The sequence below is a fragment of the Canis lupus genome, chromosome 1, assembly GCF_011100685.1.
Source record: "Canis lupus familiaris isolate Mischka breed German Shepherd chromosome 1, alternate assembly UU_Cfam_GSD_1.0, whole genome shotgun sequence".
In the NCBI taxonomy this organism is placed as follows: domain Eukaryota; kingdom Metazoa; phylum Chordata; class Mammalia; order Carnivora; family Canidae; genus Canis; species Canis lupus.
This window is the reverse complement of record NC_049222.1, coordinates 111,297,383-111,322,717: the sequence shown is the minus strand read 5'-3', so window position 1 is coordinate 111,322,717 and position 25,335 is coordinate 111,297,383. Positions and strand designations below refer to the sequence as shown.

Here is a 25,335-nt window from a genome sequence, read left to right as displayed (position 1 = left end):
CAGGGTCTGGGGGCGTGGCTTGAGAGACTTTCCCAAGGGAGGAGGTAAGTTTGTACTTGGAGCGCCCTCTCGTGGCTATACTGGGGCCTGGCCTCCACACTGTTTTATTTTTTATTTTTATTTATTTATTTATTTTTAAAGATTTTATTCCCTGTGGGGAGCCCGCAGGGGAACTCGATCCCAGGACCCCGGGATCACGACCTGAGCCAAGAGCTGACACTCAACCACTGAGCCACCCAGGTGCCCTGGCCTCCGCTTTTTTTTTTTTTTTTAATATTTTATTTATTTATTCATAGAGATGCAGAGAGAGAGAGAGGCAGAGAGAGAAGCAGGCTCCACAAAGAGAGCCCGACGTGGGACTCGATCCAGGGTCTCCAGATCACGCCCTGGGCTGCAGGCGGCGCTAAACCGCTGCGCCACCGGGGCTGCCCTGGCCTCCACATTTAAAAAAAAAACACTTTATTTTTCAGAAATTAAAAAAAAAATCTTTTTTTTTAAATTTATTTATGATAGTCACAGAGAGAGAGAGAGAGAGAGAGGCAGAGACAGCAAGCTCCATGCACCGGGACCCCGACGTGGGATTCGATCCCGGATCTCCAGGATCGCGCCCTGGGCCAAAGGCAGGCGCCAAACCGCTGCGCCACCCAGGGATCCCAAAATATATCTTTATTGAGATGTAATGCATACACCATACAATTCAACTATTTAAAGTGTACAATTCAGGGGATCCCTGGGTGGCTCAGCGATTTAGCGCCTGCCTTTGGCCCAGGGCGTGACCCCGGGGTCCCAGGATGGAATCCCACATCCGGCTCCCTGTGTGGGGCCTGCTTCTCCCTCTGCCTGTGTCTCTGCCTCTCTCCCTCTCTCTCTCTCTCTCTCTTTCTCTGTGTCTCTCATGAATAAATAAATAAATCTTTAAAAAAAAAATCTATTCCTCAAGGCAAATTTATTAAAAAATTAAAAAATAAAAAATAAAATAAAGTGTACAATTCAGGGGCACCCGGGTGCCTCAGTCAGTCAAGCATCTGCCTTTTGCTCAGGTCAATATCCCGGAGTCCTGGGATGGAACCCCATATCAGGCTCAGTGGTAAGTGGGGAGTCTCCTTCCCCCTCTCTCTGCCCCTCCGCTGCCCCCACTCATGTGCTCTCTCTCTCAAATGAATAAATAAAATCTTTAAAAATATAAAGTGGGGCAGCCCCGGTGGCCCAGCGGTTTAGCGCCGCCTTCAACCGGGGGTGTGATCCTGGAGACCAGGGATGGAGTGCCACCACGGGCTCCCTGCATGGAGCCTGCTTCTCCCTCTGCCTGTGTCTCTGCCTTTCTCTCTGTGTCTGTCATAAATAAATTTTTTAAAAATTAAAAAAAAGATTTAAAAAATAAATAAATAAAGCAAGGATATTGTCCCTGCTAATCCCTTTAAAAATAAATAAATAAATAAAAATATAAAGTGTACAGTTCAATGGTTTTAGTAAATTCAAAGAGCTGTGCAATTATTACAACCAATTTATTATTTTTAATTTTACTTATTTATTCAGAAGAGACACAGAGAGAGAGAGGGAGACACAGGCAGAAGGAGAAGCAGACTCCCTGCGGGGAGCCCGACGTGGGACTCAATCCCAGGACCCCAGGATCACGTGGGGAGCTGAAGGCAGGCGCTTAGCCGCTGAGCCACCCAGGTGTCCCATTACAACCAATTTAAAACCATGTCTTCACCCCCAAAATAAACCCCATATTCATTAGTAGTCACTCTGTATTTCTCCCCAACCTCCTTCAGCTCAGGTGATCCCTAATATATTTTATATAGATTTATATAGATTTGTACAGATTTGCCTATTCTGAACACTTTATATAAATTTAATCATACAGGCAGCCCGGGTGGCTCAGCGGTTTGGTGCTGCCTTCAGCCCAGGGCGTGATCCTGGAGACCTGGGATCGAGTCCCACCTCAGGCTCCCTGTGAGGAGCCTGCTTCTCCCTCTGCCTGTGTTTCTCATGAATAAATAAATAAATCCTTAAAAATAAATACATAAAATCTTTAAAAAATAAATAAATAAATTTAATCATACAGTATATGGTATTTTGTGACTGGCTTCTTTCACTTAGCATAATGTTTTTGTTTTATTTTGTTTTAATTTTTTTTTTTTTAAGTAGGCTCTATGCCCAGCATAGAGCCCAATGCAGCACTTGAACTCATGTCCCTGATCAAGACCTGAGCTGAGATCATGGGGCACCTGGGTGGCTCAGTGGTTGAGCATCTAACTTCAGCTGAGGTCATGATCTCGGGATCCTAGGATCGAGTCCCGCATCGGGCTCCCCGCAGGGAGCCTGCTTCTCCCTCTGCCTATGTCTCTGCCTCTCTCCCAGTGTCTCTCATGAATAAATAAATAAAATCTTAAAAAAAAAAAAAAAGATCTGAGCTGAGATCAAAAGTCCAACACTGAACTAAATGAGCCACCCAGGCACCTCTAGCATAATGTTTTTGAGGTTTATCTACATTGTAGCATTCATTCCTTTTACTGGTCAAAAAAACCTTCCATTGTCCAGGTAACTGCTTTTAATTTACCCATTTATCAGCTGATGGACGTTTAGGTGGTCTCCACAAACACTTGAGTAGATGCACGTTTTCAGTTGTCCAGAATATATATGTATATGCACAGGAGTGGAATTGCTGGGTTATACAGTAACTCTATTTTGCCATAGATAAAATCTCTTTATTTCCTCTGCTTTGAGGAGCTGCCAAATTGTTTTCGAAAGCAGCTGCACCGTTTTACATTCCTACCAGCAGGGTATGGAGGTTCCAATTCCTCCACAGCCGTTCCAGTACTTATTATCTGTCTTTTCCATTACAGCCACCCTAGCAGGTGTGAAGTGGTATCTCATTGTGGTTTTGATTTTCATCCGACTGAAAACGATGCTGCAGATCTTTTCTTATCATTCACTGGTTTTGGATCCTCTTTGGGGCTAGATGAACTCTAGCTACTTTGCCATATTTGATCCAGATCTTTCAAATTAAACTATAAATGACATCATTGATGTCTCGGCACATCCTCTTCTCAGAGTCCATCCTTGCCCTTTGCCACATCCTGCATGTCATGTTCAGTGCGACCTCCCGTGTTTTCATACTATTATCACATACAGATGCATCCCCAAATAATCTACAGCATTGGTTTTGCAGGTTTTCAAACCTGATATAAATGTCATTATCCTGTAATCCTTCTGCTTTTGCTTTTTTTTTTTTTTTTAAGATTTTATTTAGGGGATCCCTGGGTGGCTCAGCGGTTTCGCACCTGCCTTTGGCCCTGGGCGCCATCCTGGAGTCCCGGGATCGAGTCCCGCGTCAGGCTCCTGGCATGGAGCCTGCTTCTCCCTCTGCCTGTGTCTCTGCTTCTCTCTCTCTCTCTCTCTCTGTGTCTATCATAAATAAATAAAAATAAATCTTTTAAAAAATAAAGATTTTATTTATTCATGAGAGAGAGAGAGCACAAGCTGGCAGAGGGGCAGAGGGAGAGGGAGAAGCAGGCTCCCCACTAAGCAGAGAGCCTGACATGGGGCTCCATCCCAGGACCCCAGGATCAAGACCTGAGCTGAATGTGACCAACTGAGCCACCCAGGCACCCCTGCACTTGCTTTTTATTTTTTATTTTTATGTTAGTTTCCTAGGGCTGCTGTCACTTTAGACCACAAACTGAGTGGCTTAAAGCAACAAATTTATTTCCTTCCACTTCTGGAAAGTAGGAACCCCAAAATCATGGTGCTGGCAGAGCTGTGCTCTCCCTGAAGGCTCAAGAGGAGAATCCTCCTTTGCCTCTTCCTAACTTCTGGGGTTTGCCAGTGATCCTTGACATCCCTTGGCTCCAATCTCTGCCTCTGACTTTCTTCCGTGTGTCTCCCATCATGTGGGTTTCTTCCGTGTATATACCTATGTCTGTGTCCAAATTTCCGATCATGTTGGGTTCACACCCCACCCTAACAGTATGACCTCATCTTGGTGACAACGGCAAAAACCCTACTTCTAAATAAGGTCACATTCTATTTCTAAATAGGGTTCTAGCGCACTTGAATTTGGGGGCAGGGCTCACTATTCAACCCAGTACACTCATCATTATGTTTTTAGGACTCACACTATTGGAATGCGTATCCAGTTCATTCACTTGAACTGCAGTGTGGGAGGCCTCTGTGAGAGTATACCGCAATTTATGCATCCCTCCTCCTGCTGGTAGATGGCCTTACCTTGTTTCCAGTTTTCTCCATTTCCGACTAGAATGCAATTAACATCTCTGAACTTGTCTCTTAGAGTTTCTTAGGGCAGTAATTTTCAAACTGCCCAACAAGATCCATTAGTGGGTTGTGAAATCAATTTAGTGGGTGGCGAACACGACTTTCCCTTTAATGAAATGGAATTAAATAGAACAGAAGCTATTGTAACACATGCACATAGTCTGGGTAAGGATTACCCTGTGAAACCGTTTCGGGTATGTATGTAATATGTCCCCACATGAGCAAACATGCTTAGGAGCCACAGCCCAGGACGATGCAGCCAACAACCCTCATGCCCTGTCCAAGGTCTGATGGAGGCCGCCAAATGGCTTCTCCAACTCATTTGTTCATTCACACTTCCAACAGCTCCTCATCAACGCTTACCATAGTCAAAAATTTTGACTTTTTGCCAGGCCACTGGGTTTTCATCCTGTTTCTGGAAAAGGAAACAGGCTGAGACAGGGCAGAAATGCCAGGAGCTGGAAGACAGACCGTGCCATCCGAATGCAAAGACCCGGTCTGAGATGCAACGTCGAAGATCCCCTAAGTGAAGAATTCGTGGGTTCTAAGAGAGGATGAGGGCCTGAGTAGGAAAGGGTGTTGGAATGAGCGGGTCAACTCTCATCCTAAACCCCTTTCCCCTTCCCGCACCTCAAAGGGGGGGGCCTGGGGTGCAGGAAGGGCGCGGTCCACGGCGCCCCCGGGTGGCCGCCCAGCGCACAGCCAGAGCTGGGCAGGTGCGCAGGTTGGGGCGAAAACCACGCTCCTGCAGCGCGGAGCCTACCAGAGGCGTCTCGACCTCTGCGTTCTTGAACCTCATCTTCCCGCCTCATCTCCTGGGGGACCCAGGGGCCCACCTCCTCTGGAAATCTGGGTGTCTCAGCTCTAGCCCGATTTCCCACAACCCCGCCCGCCCATCACGTGGGGACTCACGAATTATGTTGCCAAATTCCTGCTCCCCCAGACACCCAGCCCTGCTACTAGGGGACCTAGGGGGGTCTGGTCTGGTCGCGCTATGCTTTCCTTGTCCGGGGCAAAGAGATCGCACTATCTCCACCGACGCTGACTTCTAGAAATTGCAGCTCTTTGACCTTTAATCCCATGCTACAGCTAAAGATCCAAACCTGCATCCGAAAGCCCCAGGAATGCCCTGTCCCAGCCCCACCTCCCCGCAGGGTGGATAAAGCCCCCAGCCTCCTGGGTCCCTGGGTGGCTCAGCGGCGGAGCGTCTGCCTTCGGCTCAGGGCACGATCCCGGGGTTCCGGGATCGAGTCCCATGTGGGGCTCCCCGCAGGGAGCCTGCTTCTTCCTCTGCCTGTGTCTCTGCCTCGCTCTCTGTGTCTCTCTTAAATTAAAAAAAAAAAAAAAAATTTTTAAACTTTAAAAAACAGAAACTCCCAGCCCCACCCCCGACCCCAAAAGCCTCAGGTACCCTCCTCCGGTGCTACCTTGAGACCCAGTTTCCAGAAGGTCTCAGATGCGGCCCAGGTATCCTACCTACAATCCCCGCCCATTGAGAGTCTTCCCCTATCTCCACCCATCCGGCCCTCTTTAGGGGATCAGACTTGCGCACCCCATCTCTAGGAAGCCGGGTACCAGACCCTCCCCCGCCCCGCGCCTCCGCCCGCTGCAGACCCCGTACCTGCAGTCCCCTCCCTGCTTCCCCAGGGTCCGCCCCCCCCCCCCCCGCCTTCCGCTCGGGGCCCCGCCCCCACCCCGGGCCGCGCCGGCCGCACCTCTGCCCGCCGCCCGCCTCCCTCCCCCGGCACCCGAGGGCCCCATGGCCGCGGCGGCTGCCCCCCGGGGGCGGCGGTGGGAAGAGGCCCGCGAGCTCCGCCGCGCGGTGGGGCTGCTGCAGCGCCTGGAGGAGCAATGCGGGGACCCCCGGCTGGCCTCCGGGCCCCCCTCGCTGCGAGACCTGCTGCCCCGCACCGCGCAGCTGCTGCGCGACGTGGCCCACGCCCGGCAGGCGGCCGGGGGGGGCGGCCCCGAGGACCCCGGGGGTGCGAGGGACTTTCTCATCGTCTACGTTCACAACCTGGAGGCCAAGAGCAGGCAGGTGGCGGCACTGCTGCCATCCCGGGGCGACAGGGGCGCGGACGACGAGCTCTTCCGGGAGGGCTCCAGACTCAGGTGAGCAGCCGCCCTCGCCCGGGACAGAGAGGGCATCTGGAGTCCGGGCCCCAGCCCCTCCTCCCTCAGACCGGGGGTCCAGGCCCCAGCCCCTCCTCCCTCAGACCCGGGGGTCCGGGCCCCAGCCCCTCCTCCCTCAGACCGGGGGGTCCAGGCCCCAGCCCCTCCTCCCTCAGACCCGGGGGTCCGGGCCCCAGCCCCTCCTCCCTCAGACCGGGGTGTCCAGGCCCCAGCCCCTCCTCCCTCAGACCGGGGTGTCCAGGCCCCAGCCCCTCCTCCCTCAGACCCGGGGGTCCGGGCCCCAGCCCCTCCGCCCTCAGACCGGGGTGTCCAGGCCCCAGCCCCTCCTCCCTCAGACCCGGGGGTCCGGGCCCCAGCCCCTCCTCCCTCAGACCCGGGGGTCCCGGCCCCCAGCCCCTCCTCCCTCAGACCGGGGGTCCGGGCCCCAGCCCCTCCTCCCTCAGACCGGGGGTCCGGGCCCCAGCCCCTCCTCCCTCAGACCGGGGGTCCGGGCCCCAGCCCCTCCGCCCTCAGACCGGGGTGTCCAGGCCCCAGCCCCTCCTCCCTCAGACCCGGGGGTCCGGGCCCCAGCCCCTCCTCCCTCAGACCGGGGGTCCGGGCCCCCAGCCCCTCCTCCCTCAGACCCGGGGGTCCGGGCCCCCAGCCCCTCCTCCCTCAGACCCGGGGGTCCGGGCCCCCAGCCCCTCCTCCCTCAGACCGGGGGTCCAGGCCCCCAGCCCCTCCTCCCTCAGACCGGGGGATCCAGGCCCCCAGCCCCCCTCCTCCCTCAGACCCAGGAATCCGGGACCCCAGCCCCCTCCTCCCTCAGACCCAGGGGTCCAGGCCCCCAGCCCCTCCTCCCTCAGACCCAGGAATCCGGGACCCCAGTCCCCTCCTCCCTCAGACCCAGGGGTCCAGACCCCCAGCCCCCCTCCTCCCTCAGACCCAGGAATCCGGGACCCCAGCCCCCTCCTCCCTCAGACCCAGGGGTCCAGGCCCCCAGCCCCTCCTCCCTCAGACCCAGGGATCCAGGCCCCCAGCCCCCTCCTCCCTCAGACTGGGGGGTCCAGGCCCCCAGCCCCTCCTCCTTCAGACCCAGGGGTCCAGGCCCCCAACCGCCCTCCTCCCTCAGACCCATGGGTCTAGGCCTCCAGCACCCCCTCCTCTCTCAGACTCAGGGTCCAGGCCCCCAGCCCCCTCCTCCCTCAGACCCGGGGGGTCCAGGCCCCCAGCCCCCTCCTCCCTCAGACCCAGGGGTCCAGCCCCCCAGCCCCTCCTCCCTCAGACCCGGGGGTCCAGGCCCCCAGCCACTCTTCCCTCAGACCCAGGAGTCCAGGCCCCCAGACCCTCCTCCCTCAGACCCAGGAATCCAGGCCCCCAGACCCTCCTCCCTCAGACCCAGGAATCCAGGCCCCCAGACCCTCCTCCCTCAGACCCAGGAGTCCAGGCCCCCAGCCCCTCTTCCCTCAGACCCAAGAGTCCAGGTCCCCCATACCCTCCTCCTCCTTCAGACCCAGTAGTTTAGGGGGCCCCCCAGCCCCTCCTCCCTCAGATCCAGGGGTCCTGAGCCCTAGTCCTCTGCTCCCTCAGACCCAGGAGTCCAAGTCCCAACCCCTTCTCCCTGAGAGAAGCTGGAAAACTGAGCAATCCAGTTTTTTCTTTGGACTAGATGCCCTCAACTCCCCATTTCACCTCTTTCTTAGCCACCCAGCACCCTGCTTCAAATTGCCCCCCTCTCCCAGAGGCCTAGACACACAATCTGGGAATGTGGGCACCCCAGCGAGCTTGTTACATGAGGAGGGATGGACTGACATCCCCATCGTCCCGCCTGACTTGGGGGATGATGCACAGCACCCCCGTCCCCTGGCGCCACCTGAGGAACAGCTAGCTCAGGTCCTGGGGCTTATCTCTAGGGCCCCCTCTTCTGAACTCTGGGGAAGGGGCTGCTGAGTGACCAGAGCAGATGAGGATTGGGGTCTAGAGCCTGGAACAAAACAAAGTCTGGACGGGTGGCTCTCAACCCTCTCAGGCAAATACTTTGTAGTGTCTCCTTAAATTCATCCTGAAATGAAATGCATAGGTTAAACTAACTACCTACCCATAATTTTTTTTAAATCACCATAGTATCCCAAATGTATTATAAGGGATGACAAAAAGACTGCCCTTCATAATAACATTATCTGTGTTCCAAACGAAAATGCCAAGACACAATTAAAATTATTCGGAAAGGCAAACTTGCTAGTCAGACACTTGCACCGCTAGGCAGGATCCTTTATCACTGAACCAGTCTTCCTGCCATATATAGGAGAGTTGAATTTCTGTAAAATTCAGCAGAAATTTAAGGTGTACAGAAAAATGCTTTTGTAGGTGTGCATGGATGGTTCAGTTGATTGTCTGCCTTCAGCTCAGGTCGTGATCCTGGGGTCCTGGGATCGAGTCCCGTGTAGGGCTCCCTGCTCAGCGGGGAGTCTGTTTCTCCCTCTTCCCCCTACTTGTGCTCTCTCACTCTCTCTCAAATACATAAATAAAATATTTTTTAAAATGCTTTTGTAAAACAAAATTGGGCTTTAGGTTTAGATAATTTAAAATAGATTTTCCACTTTCACTGATGTCTGATGGGACATTGGAAAGTGGAGTGGAATGTGGGTAAATTTTGCTAGTGGGGGGATTGTCCCCCACAATCTAGCCTCTCTACCATAATCACGATGTCAAGTTAATTTCTAGAAGCCCCTTAGAAAGTGGTGTAACTCCACTGAGAATCACTGTTCCAAAAACTAGGAAGCATAGAGGCTTAGTGAGTACCTGAGTGAGTGTTCTAGAGTTACTAGTGTCATAGCAACTCTCTGAAGAAGATCCTAGAACAGCAATCTCCACTTAAAATCTAATGCAACCCACATGTGTAGTTTTATTTTCTAGTAGACATTTTACAGAAAGATTTTTTTTTAAGATTTTATTTTTAAGTAATCTCTACACCCAACATGGGGCTTGAACTCACACCCCCGGGATCAAGAGTCACCGGCTTCACTGACTGAGCCAGGGAGGCACCCAAGAAAGATTTTATTTTAACAAGTGCAATGAGTTTTAATAACCTTCCCTTTATTTTACTCACAATATGTAAAATATTATCATCTCAACTTATAATCAGTATAAAGCAATAATTAATAAGATAGTTCACATTCTTTTTAAAATTTTTCCACTAAGTTTCAGAAATCTGCTGTGTATTTCACATTTTGAGCACATGTCCGTTTGGACCAGCCACATGCTGGTAGTGGCTATGTACTCGACTCTGGGAAGGGGAGATGTTTAGGCACCTCAGGGATAGCCCTATAAGGTGCCAGGAACCCTATAGACCTGGCTCAAGGAGGCTCTTAATATAAGATAATACAAACGATAATAATTAACATGCACTGAGTGCCGACTGTATGCCACGTACACTGGGCATTTTCTGTGCTCCTAACGCTGGACAAGGAGCACCTGCGTGGCTCAGCGGTTGAGTGTTTGCCTTCAGCTCAGGTCGTGATCCGGGAGTCCTGGGATGGAGCCCCAGGTCGGGCTCCCTGCTCAACCGGGGGTCCCCTCCTCCCTCTCCTTCTGCTGCTCCTCCTGTTCCTTCTCTCTCTCTCTCTCTCTCTTAAATAAATAAATAAATAAATAAATAAATAAATAAATAAATAAATAAATAAAACCTTAAAAAAAAAAAAAGACATGGAAAAGTCCGTATTGATCCCCCTGGGAGACAGGGGCTGTGCATGTCCTGCACTTGTGCCCATTTCACAGTTGAAGAAACAGTCTTAAGGGGGGTAAAGGAACCTCCCCAAAATGACACAGCTAAGAGTCAGAGCTACCCTTTGCTGCCCCCCACATCCTGACCCATACCCTAGGGAGGCAGCTGGCAGGAGAAAGCACAGAGGTCCACAGAGGTCCCCCCACCGGGGGGCTGAAACCAAGAAGGCTCCGAGCAGCCCAGCCCCTGCTCACAGACCACTCCCAGTGCCCTCAGCTCTGGTGCGCCCATCTCTGACAACGCAGGGCTCCTCCTTCGGCCCCGGTGGGCTGCAGGAGGAGGCTGGGATCTGTTTGCTGGAGGATGACTCGGATATTGGGCAGCACCTCCCTTTCCTTCACAGGCAAGGAAATCGAGGTTCACGGAGGGGAGAGGTGGCAGGGTGTCAATGGACTTTGGCCCTGCACTGATACGTTACGGTGTCTGGGGGCCTGGTGCCGTGGATATTCCCCACAGCGGGCGCAGGTGTCAGGGGGAGCCCCAAGGTCCAGCCCAGGCCCTCAGAGCCCATCCCCACAGGCGACAGCTGGCCAAGCTGGCCCTCATCTTCAGTTACATGCACGCGGAACTGGGCGCGCTCTTCCCCAAGGGAGAGTACTGTGGACACACGTACAAGCTCACCAAGGCCTCAGCCCACAACTTCTGGAGGAGGCACTGCGGAGCCCGGTGAGTGAGCACCTGTCCCCAGGGCCGCTTAGCTCCTGGACCCTCGTCCTATCCCTGCCCTGGGGACCCAGGAGTCCAGGCCCCCAGCCCCTCCTCCCTCAGACCCAGGAGTCCAGGCCCCCAGCCCCTCCTCCCTCAGATCCAGGGGTCCAGGCCTCAGCTGCCTCCTTCCTAGAGGTCTTCCCATCCTAGGTTCCCAGGGGCCTTAGCTGCATACTCCACCCCCCCTCCATCCAGGTGTATGCTGCCCTGGGCTGAGTTTGAGTCGCTCTTGTGCACCTGCCACCCAGTGGAATCAGGCGCCACGGCCCTGGCCTTGCGCTCCACCATTAACCTCACCTGCAGTGGCCACGTGTCCATCTTCGAGTTTGACATCTTCACCAGGCTCTTTCAGGTGAGTGAAGGCCAAGGCTGGAAGCTCAGAATCTTGGGTCCTGAGGGGAAGGAGAGGTTGGGAACATGGCCTCCTGGGTCTGAGGGAAGAGAGGCTGGGATCCCAGACTCATGGCTCCTGGGGAAGGGAAGGTTCTGGGGTCTTCTGTGTAAGGTTCCTAGGCTCACCAAGGATGTAAGCTGAGTGGCTATGTTCTGAGACCCAGGGAGGCAGGAGGTTCGGGCTGCTTCCTCAGCCCCTCCCTGACCCCAGTGTTGCCCCACTCCAGCCATGGCCAACGCTTCTCAAGAACTGGCAGCTCCTGGCGGTCAACCACCCGGGCTACATGGCCTTCCTCACATACGATGAGGTCCAAGTGCGTCTGCAGGCCTGCAGAGACAAGCCAGGCAGGTAAAAGGGCCCGGCCTCAGGAGGAGGAGGCTGCTGGGGGCTCCAGGGTCTGGAGCCTGGGCTGGGCTGTGGTGGGAGCACAGCCAGCCTTTGGAGAGTAAGAATGGAAGGGCCGAGGTACCTGTGACCCCCCAGACTGCCAAGACCTAAGAGGTAGGATGCTGAGTGCCTCCTGCCATCCTGCCTCATCTTCTGGGACCTCCCAGGAGCCTGATGATGTTGAGCAGTGCTCAACATGCACCACCATCCGAAGTGCAATTCCGCTGACACCCTCTTGCAATGCACCTTCTCACAGTCCAGCAGCTAAAGGAATAATACGTGGCCTGAAGACCTTGCCCCAGCATAAGATCCATTTCTGATACATTGGAATTCATACTGTACTATCTATTAAAATCTTTTAAGATGACCCTCCTACACCTGCTGGGGTAGGAGACTAGGGACCAGACACCTGAGTCCTTTTTTTTTTTTTTAAAGATTTATTTATTTATTTATTTATGATAGACATAGAGAGAGAGAGAGAGAGAGAGAGAGGCAGAGACACAGGCAGAGGGAGAAGCAGGCTCCATGCAGGGAGCCCGATGTGGAATTCGATCCCGGGACTCCAGGATCGCACCCTGGGCCAAAGGCAGGCGCGCCAAACCGCTGAGCCACCCAGGGATCCCCGATACCTGAGTCCTTAAATTATTTCAAGCCAGGAATTTTGAGCTGTTGGGTCCTCCCAGAGGGCTAAGGATTGAGAGGCTGAGCTACCTGGAACACTAAAGGTTAAGGGAATAGTTCACATTCATGAATCTTTGCAGGGCCAAGGTATGAGAACCTCAGGACAGCAACTGTGTTAGCACTCTCCCGGGTACACTTCAAACTGGCTTAAAGGGAAAGAAAAAGGGATGGATTAATTCTCGTAATTGAAAAGACCAGGTATGGGGTTTCGGGTGCAGCTGGATCTAGGTGCTGACAAGCTATTGTAAGGAATGGGTTCCTATTCTTCCCTGTGTCTACTTTCCTCTGTTTTTGCTTCATTCTCAGACATGGTCTTTCCTTATGGTGGCAAATGACTTCTAGAATCCCAGCCATACACCCTCCCAGCTTAGCAACCTCTGTAGAAATGGGGTACCTTGTTCCTGATACTTCTAGCAAAAATCTCAGAGCTGATTTCCATCACTATGGTCAGGGATCCTACAATGCACTGATTGGCCAAGGTAGAACTAGCCTTGTCTAAAGTCTCCCAGTGAAGGGAGAGAGCTGAGCAGGTAAAACGTGGATATCCCCTACAGTGGCAGACAGAAATCTTAATGCTCATTGCCTTAAAAAGTGGGAAGGTTAAGGGAACTTAGACACCTGGGTCCTGAACAGAATGGGGAGCTGTGAAGTCCCAGATGAGCCAGGGCTGACACTCCCTCACCCCATCCTACCAACCTCTTCCTCCAGCTACATCTTCCGTCCCAGCTGCACTCGCCTGGGTCACTGGGCCATCGGATACGTGAGCTCAGACGGCAGCATCCTGCAGACCATCCCTCTCAACAAACCCCTGTTCCAAGCACTCCTGGACGGACAAAAGGAAGGCTTGTGAGTCACCATCCTGGCAGGGGGAGGGTGTCAGCAGAACGCACTTGGAAAGGTGGTGTGCGTTGAGCACTGCCCAAGATCACTCTGGGGGCTCGCGGGTTGCTCGGCAAACGCTGCACATTTGCAGTACCATATTGTTCCAGTAGGTGGCAGACGAGGGTCTTGAGCAAGGGGTGCCTTCTCTTCTTTTTTAAAAGATTTTATTTGTTTATTGCAGAGAGGGGCGGGGCAGGGAGGCAGGTAGAAAGAAGCTCCTGGAGGCTCCGTGCCGAGCTTGGAGCCCGACACCAGCCTTGATCTCACAACTCTGACATCAGGACCTCAGCCAAAATCAAGAGTCGGAAGCCTAACCCACTGAGCCACCCCCCAAGGGCGCCTTTTTTAGTTCACAGAAAGCTGCCATGTGGGCTAGCAAGTGGCTGGGGGACGCGTGTGGGGAGTGGTTCCACTGGTTCCATTCCTGGGAATTCTGCTGAAAAGCTTTTCCTTCTAGATAACCATAGCCTGTTCTAGAATCTAGACTGTTGTGGACTTTTTAAAAGATTTTATTTATTTGTTCATGAGAGAGGCAGGGATATAGGCAGAGGGAGAAGCAGGCTCCCTGCAGGGAGCGTGATGCGGGACTGGATCCCAGGACCCCGGGATAATGACCTGAGCCAAAGGCAGACGCTCAGCCACTGAGCCACCCAGGTGCCCCTTTTTAAATTTTAAGTGGGCTCCACACCCAATATGCAATTTGAACTCACTCCCCCGAGATTGAGAATCACATGCCTTACCGACTGCACCAGCCAGGCGTCCCATCTGGTCACATTTTTGTCAACCAATTGCTGCCTTATTGGTAACCAGTAGTTACCTTTATGTGTTTTTCTGCCGAACGACACCGTATTTAATATGTAGTCGATTCTCTCACAGTGACCTCCCGGCCAACAGCACTATAACTCACTTCTGAAGGAAGCTCCTCTAACACCTGTGCTTTCTCCATAAGATGCATCCCAGCCTTACACTTAGGAATGCTGGACAGCACCCCAGCACTATCTGGGGGTCATTTAAGATGGCGAAATCACCAACAAGAAGCGCTAAAGTACAAAAAAACAGTGGCACTAAATCCACTGATAAGGATATTTGTTTACAGAGCAAGGAGCTGAAACCAGAAGGCAGAGTGTCGCCTTCTCCAACCTCGCTCAGAAATGCATCAGGTGACTCAAATTTTTTGCCACTCTGTATAGTCAACGAATGATCACCCAAGTGCCATGACTATTGATTTGGGGGTGACAGACATTTTAGCAGGTAGAAACATTTACAGATCCAGAATCCAAGAATAAAGAAGCTCTCTTGGTTATACTATTTATTATATCCCTATCCGACAACCGAGAAAGACTGAGGTCCAGAGACACGGAGCTACTTGCCGGGGTCACGCAGCTGCTGAGCTCATCGGCTAGGTTTTGAAGCCAGGCTCAGTACATGGACCCTCACCCACCGTAATGTCTTGAGTTCCCAGTCAGACTTCATTGGAGAAAAGGATTCTAGAGATAAAATAAGTGTGAACACACCATCAATCTGGTTGAACCCCCACCCCCTGCACCTGCCTCGCACACATACCCCACCACCATTATAAAGACAGGAAGATAAAGGCCCTGAAAGGGGAGAAGAGACTCAGTGAGTCTCTTCAACCCCACAGTGAGGTGGCTTTCTAGGTCTAAAGTTGATCACAGCAGGGATGCCTGGGTGGCTCAGCGGTTGAGTGTCGACCTTCGACTCAGGTTGTGATCCCAGGGTCCCAGGATCGAGTCCCGCATTGGGTTCTTTGCAAGGAGCCTGCTTCTCCCTCTGCCTACGTCTCTGCCTCTCTCTGTGTGTCTCATGAATAAATAAATAAAATATTTTTAAAAAATAAATAAATAATAAAATTGATCAGAGCAGTTCCCTCTGGGGGCGTTTAGGTCTGGGGAAAGGATACTGCACATGTTTTATGGGTGCCACCAGTCTTTGCCCCTGGCATGATTATGTTCATTTTACAGAAAGGAAAACTGAGTGCAGGGAGGTAGAGCTGCCCAGCCCAGGGTACACTGTATGTGGGAGAGCTGCTCTGGGAACCAGGCACGGGCACTTGCCCTGCTCTACTGGGCTGGCCAGACAGAGCCACCAGCCTCAGTGGAGCTGTGGCCCCACTGTTGGTCTCAGGGGGCACCAGTGACCCAGAGATTTAGGAGACTTCTTCTCGGCTGCTCTGGAGCCTGGTGGTCAGAGCGCACCCACAGCCCAGGTCCTGCATCCCTCTAGACCCCTGTGTGGCTTCCAGCAGCGACCTTTCCTACTCTGAACCTCAGTAACTATATGTAAAATGAGGAGTGCAGATGATCTAGAAGGGTCCTTCTAATTCTGCTAGTCTAAGACCAGGATTGGGTCAGTCTAGCAATGTGTGACCTGAGATGTTCTTTTTTTTTTTTTTTTTTTTTTCTGAGATGTTCTTATACTTGGGCCTGAACCCTCAAGAACGGGGGTGCTCTGGGAGGGTGAAGCCTGGGACTCGGTCAGTTTCCTGGTTCTTTTTTTGTTTTAAAGATTTTATTTATTTATTCATGAGAGACACACAGAGAGAGGCAGAGACATAGGCAGACAGAGAAGCAGGCTCTTTGCAGGGAGCCTAACGTGGGACTTAATCCCAGGACCCCGGGATCACAACCTGAGCCAAAGGCAGACACTCAACCACTGAGCCACCCAAGCATTCCAGTTTCCTGGTTCTTGTTGAGCTGATTTGTGTTTCTAGAGCTTGAGACACTCAGGTCTAATGTGGCCTTTTTGGGGGGTCTGAGGGGACACGGCCCTGCCCTGGAAAGTCCCAGTGTGGTGAGAAAGAAGAGAGAAGATCCCCAGGCCAATGATGGGTCTGGGAGAAATGCTCACAGAGGCCCTGGGCCCATGGCAGAGTCAGGGGGAGTCCTTGCTCCTCTGGGGTGCGGATTGCTAGACGGCCCTCGGTCTGCCTCTCTTCCCCAGCTACCTCTACCCAAATGGGAGGAGCCACAATCCAGACCTGACTGAACTCTACCAGATGGAACCCCATCAGTACATCCACGTGTCAGAGGTGAGGCCCAGGCCTGTGCCTCCCACCCCCACTGTGCCTCTACTCCGGAAGTCTCTCCCGCAGACTCAGGCCTTGGGTTTTTGTGGCTGTGTGGTGACCATGTGACGGGGTAAATCACTTGGCCTCTCTCTGCCTCTGTTCCTTCTCTGGAAAACACGGTTCCTCGTACCTCTTCCCCAGCGGTTTTTGTGGGGATTAAACCAGGAAACAATACTGCTGAGATGATCAGAATGGCTGATGTACTTGAACTTCCCCCAGTGATAGCCCCTGGACCAGTTCCTAGTCTTCACAGCCACCCCACGGGTGAGAGAGGAACAGCAAATGAAATCTTTTGGTATAAGTATATCCCACACAGTATTTGGGATATACTCAGACCTAAAACATTATGCATTATTTACCTAAAAATCAAATTTAACAGGGCATTTTTCATATTTTTAGTTGCTAAATCTGGCAACGCTGAGTATAGACCACCCCAGAGACTGAGTTTCATAATAAAGTACATGGAAGAGGCCGCTGGACACACGGCCCTCAACTTAGGAGGGTTCAGGGCTAGCACAGAGGTTTGGGACTTTCTTCCCGTGGCCTGACTTGTATCCCCATGGCTAACACCTCCCTTCCCATCCTCCCCATCTTCTCCCCTGCTAGGAACAGCTACAGCTATACTGGGCCATGAACTCCACGTTCGAGCTCTGCAAGATCTGCGCTGAGGGCAACAAGGACGTGAAAATCAAGCCTTGTGGGCACCTGCTCTGTAGCCGCTGCCTGGCCGCCTGGCAGGTGGGTCTGACCGCCCTGCCTTCCTGCCTAGTCTCCCCACCCCAACCCCAGCCCCCTTTATGTTAAAAGTCCTGGTAGGATTTCCCACAGGCCTCATGGATCAGATGGAGAAAGTGAGGCCCAGGGAGAGCAGGGATTTGCTTGGGGTCACTCAGGAGTGATGAGCGGGAGCCCACCTCTCTATGTGCCTCTGTCTCTATCTTGCTCTGCATCTCTCATCTCCGCTCCTCCTTCTCCAGCTGCGTTATTATTAGCAGAAAGGGCTCCTTGTTCCCTGGCTGGGTGATCTGGGGCCGGTGGCTTCCCCTCTCTGAGCCTTGACTTCCTGCCCTGGAGAAGGGGGAGCTGATGGTAGTAACTTCTCAAGGGCTATGGTGAAGCCCACAAAGCCCTCTGCAAAGGTCCCTGGGAAACTGGGGCTGTTGCCCCTGTGTACCGTAGGTGCCTGATATTAAGCTTTTTGATGGTAATTGGAGGTGTTTGACACACTATTTTTTTTAAGATAATATTTATTTATTCATGAGAGAGGCAGAGACACAGGCAGAGGGAGAAGCAGGCTCCCCACCAGGTGCCCAATGGCGGACTCGATCCTGGGACTCCAGGATCATGACCTGAGCCAAAGGCAGACGCTCAGCCACTCAGGTGCCCGTTACATGTTTTTGATGGCTGAGGCATGCATTCCAAAGGCATTCATTCATCTTGAATACACATATTGCCAGCTGTAGGACACAGCTCCTAGCAAAACGACAGAATAAGGAACCAGGCCACCCCTCTCATGAAGTTCCCCTTTAGAAAACCCGGGGTAACTAGTCAGATAGCAGACCCCTTAAGTGACCCCACTTTTCCCTTCCCATGCCCTAATGCCTTAAATTCGCCAATGAAGAGTAAACCTGCAAATCCGTAGATACCACACTCAGCGCCCAATAAAGGCAGAGCCCTGGGTGCATGCATCTTCTCTCTCTGTCCACCTGGGACTCACTGTGAGGAGCCAGCATGCAACGTATCCCCCGGGACCTGTGAGTAATCAATCTTGGTTTTTTTTTTTTTTAAAGATTTTATTTATTTATTCATGAGAGACACAGAGAGAGAGACAGAGACACAGGCAGAGAGAGAAGCAGGCTCCTTGCGGGGAGCCCGATGAGGGACTCGATCCCAGGGCCCCGGGACCATATCTTGAGCCAAAGGCACATGGCCAACCACTGAGCCACGCAGGCGCCCCTCAGTCTTGTTTTTGAGAGCTCACTGGCAGTTGCTGCTAAGGTGTGTCCTATGATCATAAGCACCGCAGGGACCAGCTGAGCCCCAACAGTGGCCCCAGTGGTGATTGTGAGACAGATGTCTGTGGGGCTCACCACGATTAGTACAGGCCCAAGCAAGTGCATCAGGCATTCCGAGGTGACAGCATCCCAGGACAGCTGAGCCCTGCCCCTCCCCCCACACAACACCCTGGCTCCGCCCGCTGGGCTCCCTGCTTGGGTGCCCCTCCTGACCTCACGCTCTGCTCCCGTGTCCCCCTTCCCATCCTGCATCCCCTCATTCCCCCCCTTCCCAACTCCTCTCCCTCTCTCTGTTTCCTCCATCTGGCCTCAGCACGTCGCTCTGTTAGGGAGGAAGGCCCTGTGGTCCCAAGGGACATGGAGGAGACCAGGGAGACCCTGACCCTATCCTTCCCCCCACCAGAACTCCGACAGCCAGACCTGCCCCTTCTGCCGCACAGAGATCAAGGGCCATGAGGCTGTGAGTGTCCATCAAATCCAAGTGAGGCCAGCGGAAGCCAGGGCCGCTGCTGAGGACCAGAGAGAGAACAGAGACCAAGCAGATGGAGAGGAGGAGCTGGGGCAGGTAAGCAGGGCCAGGCAGGAGCTGAAACTGGAACTCCTGGGTCTGAGGGAGAAGGGGACTGGGGTCTAGACCCCTGGGTCTGAGGGAGGAGGGGACTGGGGTCTAGACCCCTGGGTCTGAGGGAGGAGGGGACTGGGGTCTGGACCCCTGGGTCTGAGGGAGGAGGGGACTGGGGTTTGGACCCCTGGGTCTGAGGGAGCTGGTGACCTAGGGTTCCTAGGGACCTAGACCTTTGTTTCCCCAAGGGTCTGAGGCTCTGACTTCCTCTAGCTGTAACTCTCCCCAGGGTTAGGACTTTGCCTTATTCTCCATTCCATCTCCAAAGCCTAGAAGAGTGCTGGGACTCTAGGCAGAAGGACACGTAGGGGGAATATGACAGCTTACAATCCCCTCCCCACCCTGTGTCTCTCCTAGGTGGCTTCCTCAGCCCCCCCACAACCCCCTCAGCTGAATGTGTCCGCAGCTAAAGACTGGCTGAAAGTGGTGAGTCAGATACTGGTGTGAGGTGGGCAGCTCAGGTCTCGTTCAGCCCCGGGCTCCCTCAGGGACTCCAGGCCCAGCACTTACCCTCTGTACCCAATGACAAGGCGCTAGGCGATCCTCTATACTCTCTCATTCTCCTCCTTACTCATCCCCCTTGCTGGCTTTCTGCCTCTCCTTCCAGCATCCCAGGCATGTCTAACCCCAGGGCCTTTGCACGAGCTATTCCCTCTGCCTGGATCTCCTTTCTCCAGGCTTGCTTTCTCATCTCCTTCTCAGGGAGACTTCCCTGACCAGCCTATCTTATTGATAAAAGGAACCCCCCTCCCTCCAAGCCTCTTCTCTGCTGACTTCCATAGTTCTTTTCACCACCTAGCAGAGGGTACAGTCTGTTTCTATCCCAGTCAGCAGGTTGTAGCCCTCCCAGAGATTGGGACTTTGTCTTCTCTGCTATGTCTCCAGAGTCTAGAGCAGTGCCTGACATATCGCAGGTATTCAGTGGACAGCCTTTGAATGGATACAGTGAACTGGGTCTTCCCAGCAGCCCTACAAAGTCAAAGCTGTTCCCCTCTTCATTTTTTCAGAGGAAAAGGGCTCAGAAAGGTGACTGCACTTGCCAAAACCTCAAAATGTGATACAAGAGAATCTAGTGGTTAGGAGGGGGTGGTCTTAGAAACCCCTAAAATCCTCTGCTTATTTTCTAAGCAAGCCCCAGCTTTCTTCTTCTCCTTCTCCTTCTTCTTTTTTAAGATTTTGTTTATTTGTTCATGAGAGACACAGAGAGAGAGGCAGAGACACAGGCAGAGGGAGAAGCAGGCTCCTTGTAGGGAGCCCAATGCGGGACTCGATCCCATGACCCTGGGATCATGCCCTGAGCCAAAGGCAGACACTCAACCACTGAGCCACCCAGGTGCCCCAAGCCCCAGCCTTCTTTCCCCCCACACCCCTCACTTCCTACCTCAGGATTTTCCAAGCCCCTGGCCTGCTGGGGAGGGGCCAGTCTCTCTTAGCATCTCAGGCTGAGCACACACTAGATTCAATCAATACAGGGCTGTCTTCAAACAAACAGCTCAGGAAGTCCGGGAACATTATTCGACCGCAGCAAACAAGTGAGCCAGCAGGAAGGGGGGTGGCGGTGACACCAGCCAGGGAAGCTAAAAACAGATCCAGACCTGCAGCCAAAAGCAAATGGAAACATTAGGAGGCACTCAGCCTGCTCCCTGAGGACAATGAGGGGGACACAGCCAGAACGGCAGGCCGATGGGGCACCTCCGGCCACATGGGCACACCTTTGCCTCGGCTGGGCCCTCCGCCTGGCATGCCCTTTCCTCTTCTCCCCAGACCCAGCCCAGTTCAAATCCCAGTCAACTCCTACCCCTTCATCCTTCAAAACATGCTGCAAGAGAGGCGGCCTGGGGGCGCCGCTTCCCAGCAAAGCGACCACCATATGAGAACAGTTAACGTGTGTATAACTTGCCATATGCCTGGCACTGCTTTTAATGTATTGATTTAATTGTCATGACAACCCAGTGAAGTAGGTCCTGTTGGGATCCCTATCATGCAGAGTGAGATGTGAGGTCACTAGCTCAAGGTGAAAGAGTCAGGACTGGCCCCCAGGCCCCTGGCTCTAGACTCCAGACTCCATCCTCCACTCCCTTGGGCCTCTGTTCCCTTGTCTGTGAAATGGGCATCATGCCAGTCGCTGCCGCATGGGGGCGAGGGGTTGGGCTGCTGTGGGCACGGGGCAAAGGGGGCTGTGTCAGTGCGGTTGTGGTTTGCATCTGCTGCTCCTACCCTGCTGTTCTCCATCTGAGAAATCCACCTCTAGGCAGCAAGACTCATTCAGTGGGACCCTGGCACCTCGCTGGCCACTGGGGACCTCTCACCTCCTCACTCTCTCCATGTGGAGAATAGCAATAAACCTGGGCTGGGCCCCACGGGTTCTGATGAAGTGGGCAAGACTGAGTGTGTATGACCTGGGTCACACCCCGTCCTAGCCTCTTAGAAGACCCTATTAGCTCCCCAGGGCTCCGAGAAAAAGCCAACATACTCTCTGCAGCCCACAAGGCCTGGAGGAATCTGACCCCTCCCAACCTCTCTGACCTCTTACCATCCCCCCAACTCCTCTTCAGCAACAGTGGACCCCTGCTGTGTTCTAACAAGCCACCCAGCCCACTACCCATCATAGGACCTCTGCCTACACCCTTCTTCCATTCGGCCCTTCTGTTCAAGTCCACCCCCTTCCAAGAGGTCTTCTCCAGCCATTTATGAGTTGACCCCTACTCTCCCAATGCCCGTTTCAGTTCCCTGAAGAACATCTAACACTCTCGGGATATTTTCTTGCTCATGCACTGATTACTCATGGTATTGTGCACTGATTACTCACTCTCTGGATATTTCCTTGTCCATGCACTGTTTATTCGTGGTAAGTCTCTTGCTTAGTAGATCATCAGCTGCATGAGGACAGAGATTTGTGTGTTTTATTCATAGCTGTCTCTTCAGAACCTAGAATAGTGCCTGACACACTGTAGATGCTCAGGGAATGTTTGTGAGATGGATGGATGGATGGACGGATGGATGGATGGATGGATGGATGGATGGATGGATGGATGGACGGACGGACGGATGGATGGATGGAAGGATGGATGGATGGATCGGTGGGTGAATGGATGATGGTGGATGGATGGGTGGATGGATGATTGGATAGATGGAGGGATGGGTGGATGGAGGGGTAGATGAGTAGATAGGTGGGTGAATGGGTGATGGTGGATGGATGGATGGTTGGACAGATGGAGGGATGGGTGGACAAACAAAACTTTCTACTCAAGCCAGAGGTGCTAAGGAAAAAAAAGCATGGACCAGGGACAAGACTGTCATATTGTCTCTCCCACCTCCCCCCCGCCCCCCAGCCACCAATGTGTTACTGCTGTTTGGGACTGTGAAATGAAAGATAGCTGTAGTTCAGCTGTGACATCTCTTAATCTCTTCCCCTCCAGGTACCTCCAGCCCTCCCCAGACTGCAGGGCCCTATTCCCTTGCCAAGAATTAAGACTGTGGCCTTAGCTCCGTGGCAAATCACCTCTAGCCCTCAGGCCAGGGAGGGAGCCACAGGGTAAGTGGAGAGGCAGCTGGGGTCCAGGACTCCCAGGTATGCGGGAAGATGGGATGGGGGTGCATAAGGGAAACACTGATCCTATGAGATGGACAACCCTTCTTCAAACTCTCTCCATTGCAGAAACTCCTAAAGGCAAAATCACCCCTCTGGCTGTCCTTGTGGGGCCCATGATCACCGCCCAGCCATGGGGGCTGGTTAATCTACTCCATCTGAGCCCCAGGCAGGTTCCTTCCCCTGGCCTGGCCCTGCCCTGTCGCCCAACCTGGCTGTGATTCTATCTAACCTCTCTTTCTGCCTCTCAGGGTACTAAATGTGCTGCTAAAGGGAACCCCAGGGGCTGGAAGGAGTTTGTGAATAATAAATTGCCAAGCCTGGCTGTCCTCTTATATGTGGAGAAAATGCAGGCCACCAGAGGGCAGCTTGACATTGGGAATGGGGGTCACCCACAAGATTAACCCCAGGGGTCTGGAGGGGCAAGTGGGAGGATCCAGGAGTCCAGGGCCCCATCCCCGGCCCCTCCCCTCAGACCCAGGAGTTCAGAGTCCCAAGTTCTCAGGGAATCAGGCAGCCAACTCTTTCCCCATTAATGCAAAGGAATTTCTGGAACTAGATCCAGATATCTAAGTACTAAGTCCCTAATCAAAAGGACCTTAAATTTCTTTAAGACTTATGCACCTGGTGTTGCCCCAATGTTCCTATCCCTCTCTTTCCTCCATTCCACTCTGGGAGTGAATTCCAGTCCAAATTAAACTGAAGAAGTGTCTCCCCACTTCACCACTAATCTTGTAGGGATCTAGTCTGCACCCCCTGAGCCCTGTCCTGTTCCCAGCCCTGGGCTGCATGAGGCTGGGTACACTTACCAGCAATCAGTCACTGCCTCCTGGTGGCTCACAGTCAATGGGTGACAGATAGTGACACCCCAGAGTGGGCGGGGCTGGGGGGAATGGGAGAAACAGAGGACGACCACGGAAGCCCAGAGTGGGCAGCTGAGCCACCCTGGGAGGTCAGGGAGGGCCTCTAGGAGGAGGCATCCAAGCTGAGCTGGAAAAGAAGAGGAAAAGGTATCCTGGTATAAAGGGAGCATAGATGCACACACCAGAGATTTGTCCCAAGCAGCAGAAGTCACCTCTGGGGGCAGAAAGGGAATTCATTGAGAGAACTTGGGGTCTCTCACAGAATCCCGGAAGTGATTAGAGAACCAGGACAGGAAAGTAAGCTGTGAAAGGGAAAGGAACCAGTAGCAGCGGGCTCCAACCGTAGCCCAGCCCCGATCACGCCACAGAACTGGTCTGATGAGGATACATACACTGGCACCCCGATGACCAATGGACACTTGTCACCTCACTGCCTCTGCCACCCCAGCAACTGGCCGTGGCTGCTGCTCTCACTAGCTGTTACCGGAACAAATAACAGACACTGAGTGGTGGACACCAGCATCGTGGTAGCTGCGGGCCAGGATCTGGGGGGGGGCTCAGGTGGGTGGTCCTAGCTCAGGCTGCAATCAGGGGGTACCTGGGCAATCAGGGCATCTGGGGGGCTGAACAGACATCTCTCTGGAGTCAGACCCCTCCATGTGGTCGCCACACTTGCTAGTTTGGGCTTCCCCACAGCATGGTGGCCTAAGGTAGCCTGACTGCTTGAGTGGTGGCTGAAGGCGTCGTGGAGTCTTCCAGTGACCCAGGCAGAAACTGGGTGGCCCTTTCTGCCTAATCTTGGAAGTCCTGCAGCATCGCCTCTGCCACATTCTCTTGTTTACGCGTGAGTCACAAAACTGCACAGATATAAAAGAGGAAAGGACTTAGGTCCCCCCTTCTCAGGGGAGTGTCAAGATCAGATTGTCAGAATTGCATACAGAATGAGAGATACTGGGCAGCCCCGGTGGCACAGTGGTTTAGCGCCGCCTGCAGCCTGGGGTGTGATCCTGGAGACCCGGGATCGAGTCCCACATCGGGCTCCTGGTACATGGAGCCTGCTTCTCCCTCTGCCTGTGTCTCTGCCTCTCTCTTCGCTCTCTCTGAATGAATGAATAAATAAAATCTTAAAAAAAAAAAAAAAGAATGAGAGATACTGTTGCAGCCATTTTTGGAAAATAGAATGTGTCCCAGCTTCGCAAGGGAGTAGACCAACCAGGCCCTGCTTCTCTGGCATTAGGAGGTCCTGATTCAAAGTATAGCAGGACTTAGGGGCGCCTGCCTGGCTCAGTCGGAAGAGCATGTGATTCTTGACCTCGAGGTCATCAGTTCGAGCCCTGCATGGGGTGTGGAGATGACTTAAAAATAGAAAACTTAAATTAAAAAAAGTTCTTATCTAAACCTTTCCTGCACGATTAACTGTTGTTGTCCAACTCAGAACGCATTCACGCTGCCCTCCAAGACATCACAGACTTTTAGTAGTTACGTTGTCCAGATGCGAATCTAGAATGACTAGGGAATCACCATTCCCCTCCTGGTGTGTCATGATCCCGTATTCCACAAACCATGCACAGGGTTTTGTTTGTTTGTTTTTTAAAGATTTTTATTTATTCCTGAGAGGCTCATAAAGAAAGAGGCAGAGACACAGGCAGAGGGAGAAGCAGGCTCCATGCAGGGACCCCACTGCGGGATTCAATCCCGGACTCTGGGATCATGACCTGAGCAAAATGCAGATGCCCAACCACTGAACCACCCAAACATCCCAAGCATGCACTAGTTTTGTTTGTTTTTTTTTTTAAGGCTATTTTTATATATTTTTTATTAAGATTTTATTTACTCATTCATGAGAGACACACAGAGAGAGAGAGAGAGAGAGAGAGAGAGGCAAAGACACAAAGGCAGAGGGAGAAGCAGGCTCCATGCAGGGAGCCTGAT

General features: G+C 53.0%; 1 protein-coding gene and 1 long non-coding RNA gene across 4 annotated transcripts; one reads left to right on the top strand and one right to left on the bottom strand.

Annotated features, from left to right (window-relative positions):
- Positions 1-6,037: 6,037 nt before the first annotated feature.
- Positions 6,038-22,875, top strand: CBLC (Cbl proto-oncogene C). 3 transcript variants are annotated; one of them, XM_038528622.1, is made up of 11 exons: positions 6,038-6,390; positions 10,694-10,840; positions 11,078-11,234; positions 11,503-11,624; positions 13,053-13,190; positions 16,188-16,275; positions 16,921-17,052; positions 18,733-18,894; positions 19,309-19,377; positions 22,371-22,486; positions 22,610-22,875. In XM_038528622.1, the coding sequence occupies exons 1-11, from the start codon at positions 6,038-6,040 to the stop codon at positions 22,617-22,619; spliced, it is 1,494 nt and encodes a 497-aa protein (XP_038384550.1). In that variant the 3' UTR covers positions 22,620-22,875. The 3 variants fall into 3 exon arrangements, with proteins under 3 accessions (XP_038384550.1, XP_038384552.1, XP_038384551.1); XM_038528623.1 differs by having other exon boundaries at positions 6,260-6,390; positions 10,518-10,840; XM_038528624.1 differs by lacking the exons at positions 19,309-19,377; positions 22,371-22,486; positions 22,610-22,875 and adding an exon at positions 17,957-18,068 and having other exon boundaries at positions 18,733-18,871.
- LOC111097911 lies at positions 20,334-24,438 on the bottom strand. Its single transcript, XR_005354566.1, has 4 exons — positions 24,002-24,438; positions 23,350-23,530; positions 21,761-21,827; positions 20,334-20,546 (listed from the first exon to the last, which is right to left on the bottom strand). It is a non-coding gene; the product is annotated as an uncharacterized LOC111097911 (long non-coding RNA).
- Positions 24,439-25,335: the final 897 nt, after the last annotated feature.

Bases quoted from the DNA above. Each gene is read 5' to 3' on its own strand.
- CBLC (XM_038528622.1), top strand. From the start codon at position 6,038: ATGGCCGCGGCGGCTGCCCCCCGGGGGCGGCGGTGGGAAGAGGCCCGC. The intron at 6,391-10,693 runs GTGAGCAGCCGC...CCATCCCCACAG, and splicing joins CGGGAGGGCTCCAGACTCAG to GCGACAGCTGGCCAAGCTGG. The intron at 11,625-13,052 runs GTAAAAGGGCCC...CTCTTCCTCCAG, and splicing joins TGCAGAGACAAGCCAGGCAG to CTACATCTTCCGTCCCAGCT.